Source organism: Geospiza fortis, unplaced genomic scaffold, assembly GCF_000277835.1.
Source record: "Geospiza fortis unplaced genomic scaffold, GeoFor_1.0 scaffold456, whole genome shotgun sequence".
In the NCBI taxonomy this organism is placed as follows: domain Eukaryota; kingdom Metazoa; phylum Chordata; class Aves; order Passeriformes; family Thraupidae; genus Geospiza; species Geospiza fortis.
The window spans coordinates 1,388,878-1,405,203 of NW_005054462.1; the positions used below are offsets into that span (position 1 = coordinate 1,388,878).

Sequence of the window (16,326 nt, forward strand, 5' to 3'; positions counted from 1 at the left end):
ATGCACGCTTATCACATCTAAGTTGAAACCGGAATAAAAACTAGCACCTACAAATACAAAAATCCTGACATACTGAGGATCTTATTTCACCAAATAAAAACAAGATTTCCTAAATTAGTACATTTTAAATAGAAAACATTTTCTAAATGCTTTCCATATTGCATTTAATATAATTAATGTTTACATACTCATTAAAATGTGAATATTTGCAGAAAAGCAATACTTTCATTTAAGGTTCTTTCTCAAAGGCAGCTGCCCACATCAGGAAAAACAGCATTCTGGTAAACATTTACCTCTTCTTTAAAAAAAGAAAACCAAATATATAAAACAAAGCTGTAAATAAATACCTCTAAACCATGGAAGTATCTACACAAGACTGTCTCTTTACTCAGTAAGAAAATGGTTCTAAATTGAGTACTATCCTTCCAAAGAAATTAAACTGGTTTGAAGAACCAATTTTCTGCTGCCAGAAAACAGCAATAAGCCTTTCTTTAAAAGGTAGTCTAAATTATAAACATGAAACATTATTAAAAATTTTATTTGAATTAAGGTTTCTTGCTTGCTGGTTTAAACTAAGAACAAGTCAACAATCCAAATAATTCTAATTCTAATCAACCTATCTGCAATAAGACAGCTCTACAGGTCTACAACATGGCAAGATTATTCCATAATAAGTTGATAGTAACAAGTAGGTAATAGTTATTTTTTCCACCATATTTATTTTGATCCAAAAAGGAAATACTTGCACCACACAGAAGAATGATTTAGGTTGATGGACAGAATAATCACAAAGTTAACAGTTCCTAAGGAAGGGACCATGACAACCCTGCTAATGGTTGTAAGCCTAAAAAATAATTCATTTGTTTATACTGGTAGCTGCCACTTTCAACATAACTGAAAGAGAAAAGATTGCTGTACTGTTTAATACTATTTAGGAAAGTTAAAGGACAAGGAACTCAGTAAAACCATTAACTTTTTTATTTTTTTCTGTTTACATGGGGTTGGAGACTGGCTTTGACTGCTGTTGCTGGCCAGGGGCTGTATGGAACCAGGAATTCCTTGTAGGGGAAGCCAGATAGAGTTAATTCTCTAGCATATCTTTATAATTATTAGTCATATTAGTCATTAACTAAAGCTAGCAAAGGAACAGATCTTTGCTTGTACTTGTTTTAAATTCTGAATCTTATAAAACGTTTTAGTCTGTCCTGGCCATTTGTGTTCATCTGAATCACTCACTCTCTCCATTTCTGGCTGCATTTAACCTCTGTGTGGATTTCCAGTATTTCTAAAACATAATACAAGATCTGCCTCGAGACAGACTTTTTGCTGATGCAGGGGTTTACTAAACAACTTCTGGAATGCCACTGGACACAGCAAAACTGACCTTTAAGGAGGAGCATGGGTCAAACTCTGAGACAAAATTGCCCTTTCTCCTTCAATGTAAGGGTGCAACAGTTGAGATCTGGTCACGTTGTACTTTAGATTATTTCCCACTGAAGCTACTAGACAAAAAGCTCTGAGCTGTTGGCAAGAAAGATGTCAGGTAAAAGATATGGAAATTCTGCTATACCCTTTTCCTCCCAGAATTGTAATGAAAGCCTGTCTTCCAATATTAAATGAAAAACATATCCACATGGAGTGTGGACCAAGTAATTTCTGTCAATTTCTGGATCTGACTGGCTTCATCTGTCTATTGACTCCAGAAATATTGTGGATGAGGAGGAGGAGAGATTACCCCCAATAGTGATACTGCAATCTGTTTGTAGAAGAATCCTTCTTTTACTCTTGTTTTAAATATAAAGCTTTTAAAATCCAAATACTTATCCTTCTAGCACTGTCAACATACAACTAAAGAATCAGTGCTGATGAAAAGCCTTCCAACTTATTGTGCTTTTATATGCAGTGCCTAGAAAATTCTTGACCAGTTTCTGCTACATTTAAAGAAAACTATATATACAAAAGGACAGATGGACTATGAAAGGCAGATGACTGAAAGGGCATGTATTACAGGAAAAGAGCCCTCTGAATGCTCTTCAATGTTTTATCTTTAATGATGGTTCTCCCGTACTTCAAAGCATGTTACACTGAGCACACTGAAATCTGATGTTGTTACAGGATAAGGCTTGCTGCAATTTGGCTCTGGGTTCTGACACATGGTTACTAATGTTTTTTTCTGAAGATTCCAACAGTTCAGACTGGGACAAACCACGGACAGATGAAGACAACAGAGAAACTGAAAGATGAGAGGGAGAGTAAGAACGTGTGCCCCTCTGTGCAGAAATGAGTGAATGCTGGAGCCTCAGCACAGTGGAGTCCCTACAGCCAGAACAGCTACATCTGACAGCACTGGCTTGGACAGTGACCAATATTTCTTCACATAAAGCAGCATTATCACACACTGGCAACCATAGCAGAACAGCACTAAACACTGGTATTTCTGTCATTCACATGAAAAGAATTAAATATTCTAATGAGGTACATCTCTCTGGTATTTCCCTTCCTTGTGCCTCCCTACCTTCTGAAAAGCTGCCCAAATCTTTTGCAAATTAACTTATTTTAAAGCACTCAGCCTAGGCAGGTGTCCAAACTGGTAAAACATACCATGCCAATGAAACGTGCCAACAAATTGTATTTTTCTCTTCAGATACTTCCACCACTTCTCAATATCATTTAAAAATATAACTGCTGCATAACTTGAATAGCAGGCAGCTATTTCTGACTCATTTATTTTTATACCTTTTTTTTTACACCCATATACTTTTCTGGAGGCATTGAAAACCAAGTTTGATCAGTTATTTCACCTACAGCCTTAAGAGACTGAAAATATCTCAAAGGAAGAATTAAGTATGTTACAGGACTGTGTTTACATCTCCTATTTGTGCTGGAACAGGTAATGGTATTCATTATGTACTGCAGATTTCTATACATACTAGTAAGAATGAATGCCTCCCAAATATCATTCAGGAATATATTTTTTTTGGTACACTGCGAAAATTTATTATAAGCAATACTTTAGAGTAATAACATTTTCAGACACTAAGCTGCTTGACTGGTATGAAAGTAAAAGTGCAACTCCTGCACCCACAGACCAGACATGCAAATAATAGCACAGGTGAAACTTGTTTTGCATGTAATGTTGCCCTGAGCAGTGACACACAAGTATTATTAGGAAAAAGCACAATTTCATATGGACAGAGATCAGAGCCCCAAAATGATTTTAAGGCAGAAATCAGGCCTCAAAACTGTAACTTACTACCATCCAACCTAAACAATTCTATTATTCTATTTAAGATAGTACATCTAAGAATGTGAGAGAATAACTTCTAATCATTTGCTATTGTCTCATTTTGTGATTATAATCAGATATGGGCCCCAAGTAATAAATCCTGAAGTCTGCAGAAACAGCTGTGTTTTCAAAAAAAATTACCAATAACAGAAAGATAATAAAAAGATCCATGCAGATTGTGCAAGAATTTGTAGAGCACATGCACATACAAAAACATTCTCCAGACATTGTGTATACTTTTTTCTACATGGTGGGTCATGGGTTTAATGCAATTAAAAATTCTCTTGAGGAGTCTCAACATAAGAAAAACTTCACCCATTCTTTTCATACACATTGAAAAATCTTTGTTGGCATAAAACCTACATACAAAATCAGCAGTTACCTCATCACAAAACCTCTCTTCATTATGCTAATGTTTCAATCATAAGAAAAACACCCTGATGTGTGAAATAGTGACATCTCAGTGAGAAAGGACAAAGTACAGCGAACTGCAGATCTTTGATCTGGCTGAAAGTGCTCTGCATTCTGATGAGAATTTTTGCTGGGATCCTAGGAGATGAAAGGATTTTTTTAAAGTCTGACAGTTAACAGAAGGGGGGAGGCATTCAGAAGAGAACAAAAAGAGGAGCACTGAAAGCAGATGACATCATGCCTCAAACTGGCCTTCACCATCCTACTGACATGTTCCACAATAGCAGTTTCCACGCAGCTATTCTTGAGATCAAGATCCTCTGTGGAGACAGTATGGCTGGAAATCCTATGCTTTAAAAGGACAGAAAATTGAAATAGGTCTAAATATAACACATATATTTTATTTTGGGATCCTAAATGCATTATGGTAATGGTCCAGAATACTACTTTTTGAAACTATGTCCTGCCTCACATTATAGACAGAAAGTCTCCAGTCTACAAAGCTAACAATTACAAGATCTGTCACTCGCAGCTCCAGGAAAATCCCACACTACAAGCATGGAAATGCCATTACTTCCCTCTGATTCTTCCCACAGGCACTTTGCCTTTTGTACCAGGAACATCTTCCAACATTGCAGGGCCTTGGAACTGATTATCTTTCCCCTCAGGTTCCCAGAGGCTCCAAACACTAGGGAGAGGTACCAAATTTCCCTCCTTATACTCTACAAGCAGCTAAGAGGAAAACCACAGGACTTTGGGAGCATTCTGATTATGTTCAGTCAAATGCACACACAGTCAACTTACCATGTACAGGCCATGTACACAATACTTGTTTGTAATAGACTTCTATATCTCAGAAGACACACAACATAAAAAACAGACATAAAACCAGTTTTTCTGTGATACTGCTTTTCTCCTGTTCAGAAGTTTCCTCTACTTAAATAAAAGAAAAATTGTACTTGGAATTTTCTCATTAAGGTAGAAAAAGAGACATTTCCTGTCAAAGCTTCTCTGCTTCTTAACTTTCTTCTCTATACCCCTCATTCATGTTTCATGGTGTGGCCATTTACATGGGACATTTTTCTGTGTCAAATATCCTCACAGCTGCAAGACCTATCTTTATAAAAATGTCTTTCATTTTACCCCCAGCCTAGTGCAAACTGTAAAGACCAACTAAAGTGTCTTGCAAATACCTGTATCTCCTATACCTAAAAGCTAGAATGCATATTTTCACTTGACAGAAAAAATGCTGTTATAATGAGGATTTTTACATGCTGTTTCACTACCTGAATACACATCCATTATGAGAATAGTTGGGAATGAAGTCTCCTTGAAAATTGATGCTAATACCAAAAGACAGCATTTTGCAACACCAAAACAAAGCACCATCACAGGGACACAAAGAAAAAAAATTTCACCCAGAGCATGTCTGACAAGCTATGTGACACATCAATACTTTTCTATTCTCCCCATATGGACGACCAAAATCTGTATCAATGGCAAATTATTATATTTCATATCCACACAGCTATACTCTCACCAGCCATAGTGGAATTCTATCTTAGGAAAATTGTAAATAACCATGATTGCTTTTGAACTGTAACTCTCTCTACTAGAAGTTGTTCTTAAGGATAGAAATCCTGAGTTATAACCTGAGGTACTAACTAAGCACATATTAAGATTAAGAAGGTTATTTACTTGTTAGAGATTTCCATAATATTCTCTCCCTCTTACTATGGATCATTTTTTATGCTTCTAAGCTTTTGTCACTCTTTCTGAACTTCTTTTTTCAAGAAGAATCTGTAAGATACATTACAGACACCTTACTGTCTGGATTTTATCTGTACGGTTTTGAGACTTAGCAATTAAAACTACCCCACTTTCCTTTGTATGTCAGGGAAGTCAAAGGTCTCTTGAAATCCCTGACCCTAGAGAGCCTGACTCCATCAGAGAGAAAGTAAGGACATGTGGCATAATACAACACATTCAAGAATGTTACTAAAAGGTACTAGAGGGCTCTCATTAAACTGGCTTTACCTTCTTCTGTTTTCACCTCTGCTGTTGCAAGATGGAAAACTGATTTCTGTCTACAGATTCTGATAAGACCAGTGAAATCTTGATCAAAAGGAATGAAAATGCCACTAACCTGCCCTCCGTGAGTGATTCTTCTTCCTACTTTTATTTTTAAACTACAGGATATTGCTAGTAGTGACCCATTTCTATTGTTTCCATATTGAAGTTCTGAGGTTCGGATACCATCCCAGTATCAGAATCAGTCTAATGCAGTCACATAATTAAAACAATGCATACACCTAAACCAGCTATCCAGAAAACACCTTAACTAAAAAAAACCCAATCATTATTATTTATAAATAACAACCTGGCATTATTTGTAAGGATACTCCCTCATGCGCTTTGACAGGATGTGCTACTTTTTCCACCAAAAAACTTAGTTCTCAAAATGCGTGTGCAACTGTCTTAAAATTTATTCTAGTGATCAGCAATAATTGCTACCCTCTCAAAGTCAATATTGAGAGCTATTGACTTGAAGCAAACAAGCATTCAACCTGACACTACCAGAAAATTTGTACACTTCAATCAACACAAAAATAGTTCCCAAAAAATGTAACAACCCATGCACAGAGTGAACTACACAGCTCATCTGCGAAATATACAAGTACTAAGGGGATAATATATTTCATTCACCCTTGACTTGACCATTTCCACAGTATGCCCATTTTCATTCTTCTGTGTTCTAAGGAAACAATCTTCCTTGAGTCCTACACTTAGACATCCAAATATCATGTAGCCAATTGAGATAAATAATGATTCAGAGAACAAAAAAAAAAGTATTGAAAGGAAAAACTGTGAACAAACATGACTATTTTTATTTTCAGCATCTCTAACATAAACCAAAGCTGCAGGTTGCATTAGCTGCTAGCTCAGTATCTCAGATTAACATGCTTGACAGGAGACAAGGCCAGAGGTCCAGAGAAGGGCAGCCATAACCATGGAGAAGTTGGCAAGAAAGCCCTTGGCTGTGAGTTGTAAGACAAGTAGATGCACATACTTTGCAAGAGAGAAATCAAAAGCCAAGAAGCTGGAAAGGGTCAGTCTTCAAAGGACAAGATTTCATGGAAAGGACAAGACTTGAGGGGAAATGATGCTTACTTGTAAAGGTAGTATTCAGCTTGATCCACTTCTTCTCGTGAAGAAATGTTGTCAACAAACTGATTAAAAAATAAGAAATAAAAGCTTAAAAAAGGAGCACTCACATGAAGCATATTAGAAGAAAATAACAAATAACAAAATACACTTGTCTGGCACATTTAGCTATCTGACAGTACTGGAATTCTTCGTATCTCTGCTCGCTCCTAATTCTGGTCTCTTCTAGACTGCTAAAACTTAAATCTTTTCAAACTGAGAACTCCCTTCTTTAACTCTGAGAAACTTTATGCATCTTGAAAGCCATCTGAGAATTAAACACCTATAGCTCAGTACCCTGTATTTCTGCTATTCCTTTAAATCTTTGCTCTTTAAACATACCCTTTATTTAAACATATATTCAGTTCCTCACATTTTTGCCACAATTTTGAGAGAGTTTTGACATGCCTCATTGCTTTCTCCAAAAAAATATTATTTTACCTATGGTTTGCCTGTTGTGCCTAATTATAATATATATTGTGAAGCACAGGGACAGCAAAATTTTATATTTCACTATACTTATAAACAATGGTAAGGAAAAAAATCACCCTGCCACACTATACAGCACAATCGTCCTCTCATTTACAATCCTCACTTCTTACAGAACTCCCAGTGCTATCAATTACCTAGATACAAGCCAAGTTTTCAAGATAAAACCAGATTTATCTTATGGTAACAGTGAATCCTGTTTTCCTGTACATTTTACTAACATAAGCATAAAGGTGCTGGAACACTACAGCATCTTAATAATGTAATACCTTTAGTTCAGAATAAACAAACATGTTCTCAAGGCCAGTACTTCTCTTTACCCTAAGCCTAATCTAAAAATAATTGAGCTGACTGGTATTTGGTCTCCCATTCCTTCATTCTCTTTGCATGCTGTATACATAGAGATCTCATCTTCTGAGCGTGGCAACAGCATGCTTGTGTACTTTACCTGCATTCCAGAAAATAAGAATCTGATGTTAGCTTCCGGTATTGGAAAGTGGGGCTGTTTGACAATCTGAAAATGCCATTTCTCCAGGGAGGTCAGCCCAAAGCAGGAAAGGGTTAAATCTGATTCATAAAAAGGAGAGGAACACCCATTTCCCTCGTGGACACTGTCTCAGAAGCAATGGTCAAGAATGCTTGATCTGTGTAAATGCTTGCTCTTGTAACTGAACAAAGTGTTCTGTGACTCCTCAGTTAGTGGTGCAAATAATCCTAGTCGTATTACTGAGATAACTCAGCTTCCCCGGATACTTTTGAAAACTGAAATTAGTTTGTTGTTTTGTTTTTTAAACAACTAACTTTATTTTCCTTCTTCATTACAAACACTCATTTACACAGGGAATTTAAAAACACATATCTCTGCTTTTCCTCCCCTTTTCCAGATTAACCTATCCAGAGGATGGAACTGGTTACTCTTCCCAGTAAAAATAATGGCTTTGCTTAACCCATGTCAGCATTTGCTCTGCCTCAGTCTGCTGCAGTGAAAGAAAGCTATAAAGGCAAAATATGTCCACCTTCACCTCATTCTTGAAAGAAGCCTGGAACTGGAAGAAGACAGACAGTGCAGTGTATTAATTCAATGCATTCCCTTAGCAGCCTGGGCTCTTATGCACTGCCTGAGGAGGTTTTAAAGCTCTCACAAAGAAACCATAGGTAGGCAGGAAACACATATTAGGGAAATACACAACCCAATAACAGCGAGGCCCAATTTTACTGAGGAAAAAAATCTGTTTTGAAGATCCTATGATCTGGGTACTAACTAATGAGTACAAAGTATCAATAAAACAGCTTTATACAGCAATTTAATAGTATAACAAGACATTTATGATCCTGGAACTCCCAACAGAAGTGGTATCATTTATCACCTCTCAGCTCACTTCACTACACAAGCATTCCACAGTACTTCTACCAGTTTATGATTGGGATTTATTTCCTTACCCGGGCTACTGTCAAAGAGCTGACAGGCAGTTTTCTTTCATAGGTTCTGTCCATTAAGTGGGCTAAGTCAGCTGGAGAAAGCAGAAAAAGTACGTCTTTAATCAACCGGCATAACAGGAAAATCTGCAGAGCCATCATATAACCTAGAATACAACCTATGTCCATGAAATCAAATTCCAGGTTCTTAACATTTCCATTTCAAAACTGTATGGAAATAGTACTTTCAAATATTGTTGAACACTTTAACAGAAAATAACGCATGAGAAAATTCTCAACATGATGATCCTAACTTTCTAGGAAAAAAAAAGGGTAAAACAACCACTCTATGAAGTGCTGGATGAAATTGGTATAACTAATATAAGTCACCTAAACCAAAAAATTAGCAGGTGCCCTTAAAATTTGCACTTGCTTTCAAGCCTAGCATATGCTGGACAGTACTTTAGGCATGGATTTTTATTTTACGGTAAAACAATGAGACACAGAAACATATAGTACCATACTGATAAACCTTACAGTCACAAACAGCAATCCAAAGAAATCCTGTCAATCAAATGGGGCACTGTGCCAGTAACTAAGTAGCTTTATAGCATTCTGCTTCAGCAGTCATATTCATCTGACCATGCATGAACTTAAACTTCTGACCGTCGAACAGGCAGCCAGCCATTGCATTTAATGAATTAATTGGAAGCTAAATTAATTTAATTTGGAGTTTTAGCTTTGTACTGTTCCTGAAAAATAAAGGTTATTCAGAAAGAGTAAGCAGCTCAATGTATACCTAATGTCATCTGTTTGATCATGAACTGACAGTATCAAATCTATAAGCTTTAGAGACTTCAACCATACTCTTTCTTGCTATTCTTTTCCATCTTGAGGACCAGAAATCTAACACATTCCCTCTGCAAGATTTGGAACTTGCTTCCTCCTTCGCAACTGTTACTCAGTGAGTCACTCCTTTGACACCTCTCAGTAAAGCCCACTGGCCATTCTTGGCCAGCTGATGGGTTGGTTCATTTTACAATTAATTTTCCAAAAAGGTCAACCTGCCTCCACCTGCCTGTCAGTGAAACGTGAGATAAGCAGAAATTACAGCACTACATCAGAACAGACTAACCCTTCTACTCTTGCAAAGCTGTCAGGGGCAGGAAATAGCACTGCATCAGTAACATGCTCTGTCTCTGACGGATGCTGTCCATAAAACAAGTGATATCCCTATTTATTACTTTTAAAACACCTGTACCACGGTGAACACCGGAGGGTACAGTTTTAACAGAACAACAAACATTCATTATAGATAATCTGTCAAATTACAGCACATGGATGAAGTTTTCAGTAAAATGACAGAATCCTGACTTGGAATAAAACAGTTGACTCCTAGTCTGTACAACGCTGTTGTCTGCCACATAGCAGTATTCCTTGTTTATTTAACAGCTTTCCTCCTGAAGTGTTCTTCAAAACACAAAATGAGCCTTTATTTTCTGGCTAAGGAAAGGCAAACTTACCATGACCATGAAAGCAAAGAGAAATTTGTAGCAAAGTTAGTAAGGCCAGGATCAGCTTCTACAAAAGACAGCACAAGACGCTGAAGTGATGTGCGCTATCAAGGCCATACTATACAAGATATCCACTAAAAAAATGCAATTTTTTTAATGGTAAAGAAATTTATATGGAAATATCCTTATAAGAAGCGTCTATAAGTGCCTTTGACTGTGTATTACCCATCTCTCCAGAAGTCACAAAGGTCATGATGAAGCACATGGGTAAAGGCACAGGGAGCATTCCCAGTAGTGCTAGAATTTAGAGAGAAGGGATGCTTGTGACCATCTCAGCTTATTCAGGTCAAAGCACCAGGTAGGTCCTTGCCTAAATGAAGTCAACTGTCATCCACCATTCTTTATCTCCATTTTGAGACAGCTGGAAAAAAATGTTTGCTTCAAAATCTGTTATCTTTGATGATACAGCCATGTGGACCTGAGACTCAGAGTTCATTTATCTATCCCAGAACTGGTTTTGTTATGCATACCCTCCCAAAGCTAGAAGGTGATCCCTATGACCACTCTGGGCCACACTCAAGCCCTGAGCTGGGCATTTCTCTTGTCTAGGTGCTCATGAAGATGAAGAGCCTGCTCTAGAAAACACTGACTACTTTAGTAGAATATAAACCAAATGAATACAACGCCATGAATATAAGATCACAACATTGTTAGCCATTATATAACAGCATCCTCTGAAAGATTTCACACATAGAATTTTAAGGGCTGACCTTTATTGCTGCCTACAAAGCTGAAACTCTCCATCAGATTTACAGTATGGAAAGCACTTACCTATGAACTCCATATAAACACTAAACATTTATCTATCATCTCCAGGGTAAGAGTCACAACAAATGGGCTGATTAAATCTAAAACAATAGCAGACAAATGAAGATAATGGAAAATTTAGCTTTGTTTTCAGACAAGTTGTGGTTTCTGCAGTAGTATTAATTACTGGAATAATTTTGGAGTAATTACAGGAATTAATTGCAATGAGTAATTATTTCCTAGCTTGTTTTCTTTGAGGAACATCTAAAACCAGACTTTTTTTCTCAAATTCATAATTTGAAATAATTCAGCCACCTTTGTAAATCAAGTTTGCTCCATAAGTTGCTATTCAATAATCAAGATTGAAGTTTCTTCTTAGTTAAAGCATCCTGACAGCAGTACTAGAATGCAAGCATGTGAATGCCCAAGTCTCCTAGCATTGTTGACAATAAAACCTGAGTGCTTACACTGTCTATAAACCAAGCCAATATTTTAATGGCCAAATCAGAATCCTATGCACATTTTAACAGATACATACTGCAAATGCTTTTGCCTGGCTCATCAAAAAAAACCACTAGTCTATACAGTCTCTCATATATGCACCCTAAAAATTTCTACAATTCCATAAATTTAGTTTCTCTAAAAATATATTACTGCATGATCAAGAATTAATGAAATTAATGAAACAAACCATAAATTTAAGATTAGGTCATTTAATTTCAGGCCATGACTTCACAAAGGTCTCTATAACACTGGTATATGAGACATCATGTTCACTTTTATTTTCATTTGTCCATAGAAACTTAACATCTTGTTGCCTGCAACAGGGTGGTTCAGGACAATGACTCAGAAAATACTGACCCTCACATTCCAAGTCAGTGGTTATAACTTCTAATACTAGTTTGGTGGCCTAGGAAATCATCATAGTTTCAGTTTGATTCACAGTGTGTACCTATCCACAGAATGTAGCCAAATCAACAAGCAGCCCATTATCAATATGGAGAACATTTGGTCAGCATGTAAGGTCACTTTTATTCTGCTTATGCCCTGGTATTCTCAGAAGTGGTTCACTCAAGACAGAGGTCTGATCCAGTGGTGGGAAACGATGATAAAACTGAGATGCAAAGTTTACCTGTCCTGGGAGTGATAGGCAGAGCTAATACCTTAATTCACAGGCTAAGACTGGTGCTATAAAGAAAGCCTTGTTTTATTTTAAAGACTCAACTAACATATGAAGGCCAAGGCAAGCATTTTGCCTTACAAATTTATTTGTTCCATCTCTATTTCCACGTAACTGGAAAGAACAACAGCTTTGTACTGAACAAGGCTTTGAAGGGAAATTATTCATGTCTTTAAGGGCAGCACCGCCACCTGGTGTTGCAGATGAGCCAATTTAGGTCCTGTGAATCTTTCTAACAAAAAAACAAAATCTCCTACCTCACCTGCATTCTGCCATTCCCTGGGATTCTGGTTTCCTTTGTACTTCATTTTTATTAAATGGAATCCAAATTACTTCTAGGCAGCCATCTTCCTACCAACAAGCAATTTTCAAATTCCAAATTAACATATTTTCAATTCCTATCTTCTTGAACAAAAGCATTTTGGTACACAAAATACAGTCCTGCTCTTTCCCATACATTTTTCAACAGTGAAGTTTGCGAAACTCATTCATACCTGGATTCTAAACTGAGGTTACAGTGAAGACAATAAAGCATGTCTTACATGGACACAGTAAACGAGTCTGTGTCTGGGATAGCACATCACTGCAGCAGAGAAATGGAACTGACTTTAAATCAAAAAATATTTCTTTTGCCCTTAAAAGTAGCTTCACAACATAGTTTGTGTAACAACAGTTCTAGAACTACGTTTGAAACACAGAAATAAAAGAGCATTTCCTTATCACAAGGAACTCACTCTAGCTATAATCACCAGTTAGTACAGACAAGGCTGTATGTGCAACCAGACAATTGACAGCCACAGAGCAGACGTCTGCAGGGCTGTCTCCTCTCTGAAAATGCTAATACAGCTGACACCGTGCTAACTTGTTTTCTCTTTCCTGCGAACACAAAATGAAAATGCAAAGCAGTTCTTTGAAAATCGTGGAATAGACATCTGCTCTGGCTCAAGACCATCAGCAGAGGAGCAGCAAGAACTGTGCCTGCCAAACAGACACAGAAGGTCTTGCCAGGCCTGGAGAAAGCCAAACATGGACTGTAGCAGCACCAGCACAACGGTTTTTTTCTACAGTGGATTTCTATTGGCTATGACACTTGCCAAAATAAGAACTCATTTTCACCTGGAGGTGTGACTAGTTCAAATGCATCCCAGGGCACAAATCTGTGGCTCCAGCCCAAAATACATGGCATGAGCAGTCCTATTGACAGCAAAGTGTAACAAGGTATTAACAGTCTCTGCAGGATCCAAGCTACATACATAAGGACCCGCTAGCTGTTTCTCATCCATGTAGAGCCTAATTCCCACCTAAATGCTCATAGGCAAATAAAGAAAACAAACTAGTGCATAAAAACCAGACTGATTATTTTGTCTGTCCTCCTGCCTGACAAAAACCCCTGAATTTCAGCTGATGATTCTTCTTACAGCCTCATAAACTGTGTTGCAAATAACAACCACAGTTCAGGGGCCCAGTAATGAAAACAGACTATATATTATGGAGTCTCCAAAACACCTGTGGTACAAAACAAAATTAAAAAAAAAATCCATCTTCAGCATGGAAAAATGCTTTACAAGATGCTTTGTCTTTAATGCAGTCACCAAAAAGACAGTGGAATGTCATTTCAAATGTAATGTAGACAAATAATTTAGCTATAAAATTTGCACAGCAGACCTCAGTACCATGTGTAGATACAGTTTAACATATAACTTCTTGAAAATAAAAAGTTTAGCTTCATTCCCGCCACTTCCTAAAAAAAAAAAATCTATAATTCAAGAAGAAACTGCAAAACCCTGAAGAAAATTTCCTCTTTAAAAAATGTCTTTAAATATCATTGTCCTGTAATACTTATAGAAGAGCTTTTTTTTTCACACTGCAGTACTGTTACAACAATGTCAATGAAGACATCAGTCAGAGACAGTCACACACTTTGGATTTTGTGAAAGAAAAAAATTAGCTAGTAGACACTGAACATTAAGTAAACAAGCAAATTCTAACTTGTTTCTGTCCTACGGCTTTGAATACATATGACTAATTTTTAAGACGTTGAGTGCTTTTTGATATAGAAGCTCAGAAGCATATTGTTTCATACCCTTTTTTATTTTGAAGAACTTACAGATGGTAAGGTAACCAAAAATGACCTCTCAGGCTGCAATTAATTAGACAAAGTGGAGACAAGAAACAAACTTTTCTCACCCAGGCTATGCTCCTCTTTTTTCCTCTTTTCCCATTTTGAGCTATCCACATAGGCTGAAGAAAGAAGAGATCTTCGACCTAATGAAGAGAGAAAACACTATGTAAGCTGGGTTGCTTACATAGCTCTACACAAACATTTTATTAGGTACCACCTTCTTTTGTCGTATTTGCTAAGTGGAATGCATTAACTGTCTTTATGTCAGTAATTCAGATTCTTTATATGTGAATCAACTATTACATTGTAATATTTAAAACTGAAAAGCTTTCCCCAAAAGTTTTTTTTTCAGCATGAAACATGTATTTCCAAATCTAAACTCCGTATTCAAAAAAATAACAAATTTGTAAAGGTAGAAAAAACCCTCAATAATAAAAGCAACTTCTTCGTGCCCACAGACCTTTTTCATCACATGTCAGCAATTAGCTAAATGTAGGTTAGAAACATGAGCAAAAAGAAAAAAAAAACAAACCCACACAAACATGCTTTTCTGTTGTTGCTGAATGGCTATTTCCACCTACAAAGGCATGTCTCACTGAAAATACTTTCATTTTTATAATTGCCAATCTTCCATCTCCTATGAACTGTAGACTCACAGAAATATTTGTGAAAGCTCTTTCCAAACACACTTTGTACCACAAAAACTACTCAAGATGCCGTGCTAGCTTTTGAAACAAAACAGAAAATGCTTCAGCTGGAAGAATTTGTGTATCAGTCATAGATGATAAGGTCTTGAAAATGCATGAGGAACATAAATACTGGATAAAACTCGCTGAAGAAGATACAGAAATACATGAAGAAGGTCGCAGGAATTAACGTTATGAAATAATATTTTAAAAATAGATACTACAATGCTACACAGAAATCTTAGCAACTACTTCAAAGCCTTTATCTAAACATCTAACTGCTAGCACTAAAAGTTTCGTTTTGGTTGTGAAACAATTTTTCCTTCTTATCACCTTTCTGACACAAAATTATACCCACACATCCTGCACTGAACATCTCATGAAACTCTCATCAAAAAGATTCAGTACACAGAATTCCACAGTCAGACTTCAAAATTATGTACAACACTTGACCAACGGTTAGAAAATAATAATAATTTAAAAAGGTATTTCTGGTTGGTTGGTGGCACTTCCTTTAGCAGTCTTTTCCTTATGTTGATAAAAAAGGCACACAAAAGATTCAGGAGGTTTGATGTGGCAGGTTTTGGGTCTTTTATTGCCGGCTTTTTCCCTACGCATAAACAAAAAGTCATTCATTCATTCACAGCTCGGGATGTCACTAGCAAGCACGAGGCTTTCCAGGCCTTTTCCGCAGCACAGGCCCCGCGTGTGCCAGGCCCGGAGCCAGGGGGCTCGGCCGGGCCGCGCGTCTGCAGCCACCGGGAGACACAGAGACACGGGTGCTCGCCGAGGGCGGAAAGCGCAGCAGGCACCCACCACCAGCACAGTGTGCCCAGCATTACTGGGCTGAGTTCTTCCCCAAGGTCAGGTCTTCGGCTTTTCCAAAACACCAACCTTGGTGGCCCCTCTGTCACGGCCAGTACCAATTTTCCTGAACACGCACTGCCGCGGGGTTGGCGGCCTCCCGTGCAATTCCGCGTGGCTTGCCCTAACCCAAAAAGGCAGGTCCTACCATGTCGAGCTATGAAATCGACTCCGGGAATTGCCTATTAAAAAACAAACTGCCAACAGTCTCCTGCACTACATACTAGCAATTAAACGTCTTCTGACCTATCTCCAAATCCACACGTGCACACAGATGAAGAGCGAAAGGTGAGTGAAGTCCCTACGCAGCACCCCGTCCCTGCTCATGCTCCCCACCGCAGCCAGCG

At 37.6% G+C, this 16,326-nt stretch overlaps 1 protein-coding gene across 1 annotated transcript in view; it reads right to left on the reverse strand.

Moving 5' to 3' along the window:
• The window catches only part of MRPS27 (mitochondrial ribosomal protein S27), a 40,882-nt gene extending 26,310 nt beyond the window's left edge, over window positions 1-14,572 (reverse strand). Inside the window, exons 1-3 of the mRNA XM_014309886.2 lie at window positions 14,495-14,572; window positions 8,831-8,901; window positions 6,869-6,927 (exon numbers count right to left, since the gene is read on the reverse strand). Of these exons, the coding sequence (XP_014165361.1) occupies window positions 6,869-6,927; window positions 8,831-8,884 (113 nt within the window). The 5' untranslated portion in view covers window positions 8,885-8,901; window positions 14,495-14,572. The remainder of the gene's footprint in view (window positions 1-6,868; window positions 6,928-8,830; window positions 8,902-14,494) is intronic.
• Between the last annotated feature and the right edge of the window lie 1,754 nt (window positions 14,573-16,326).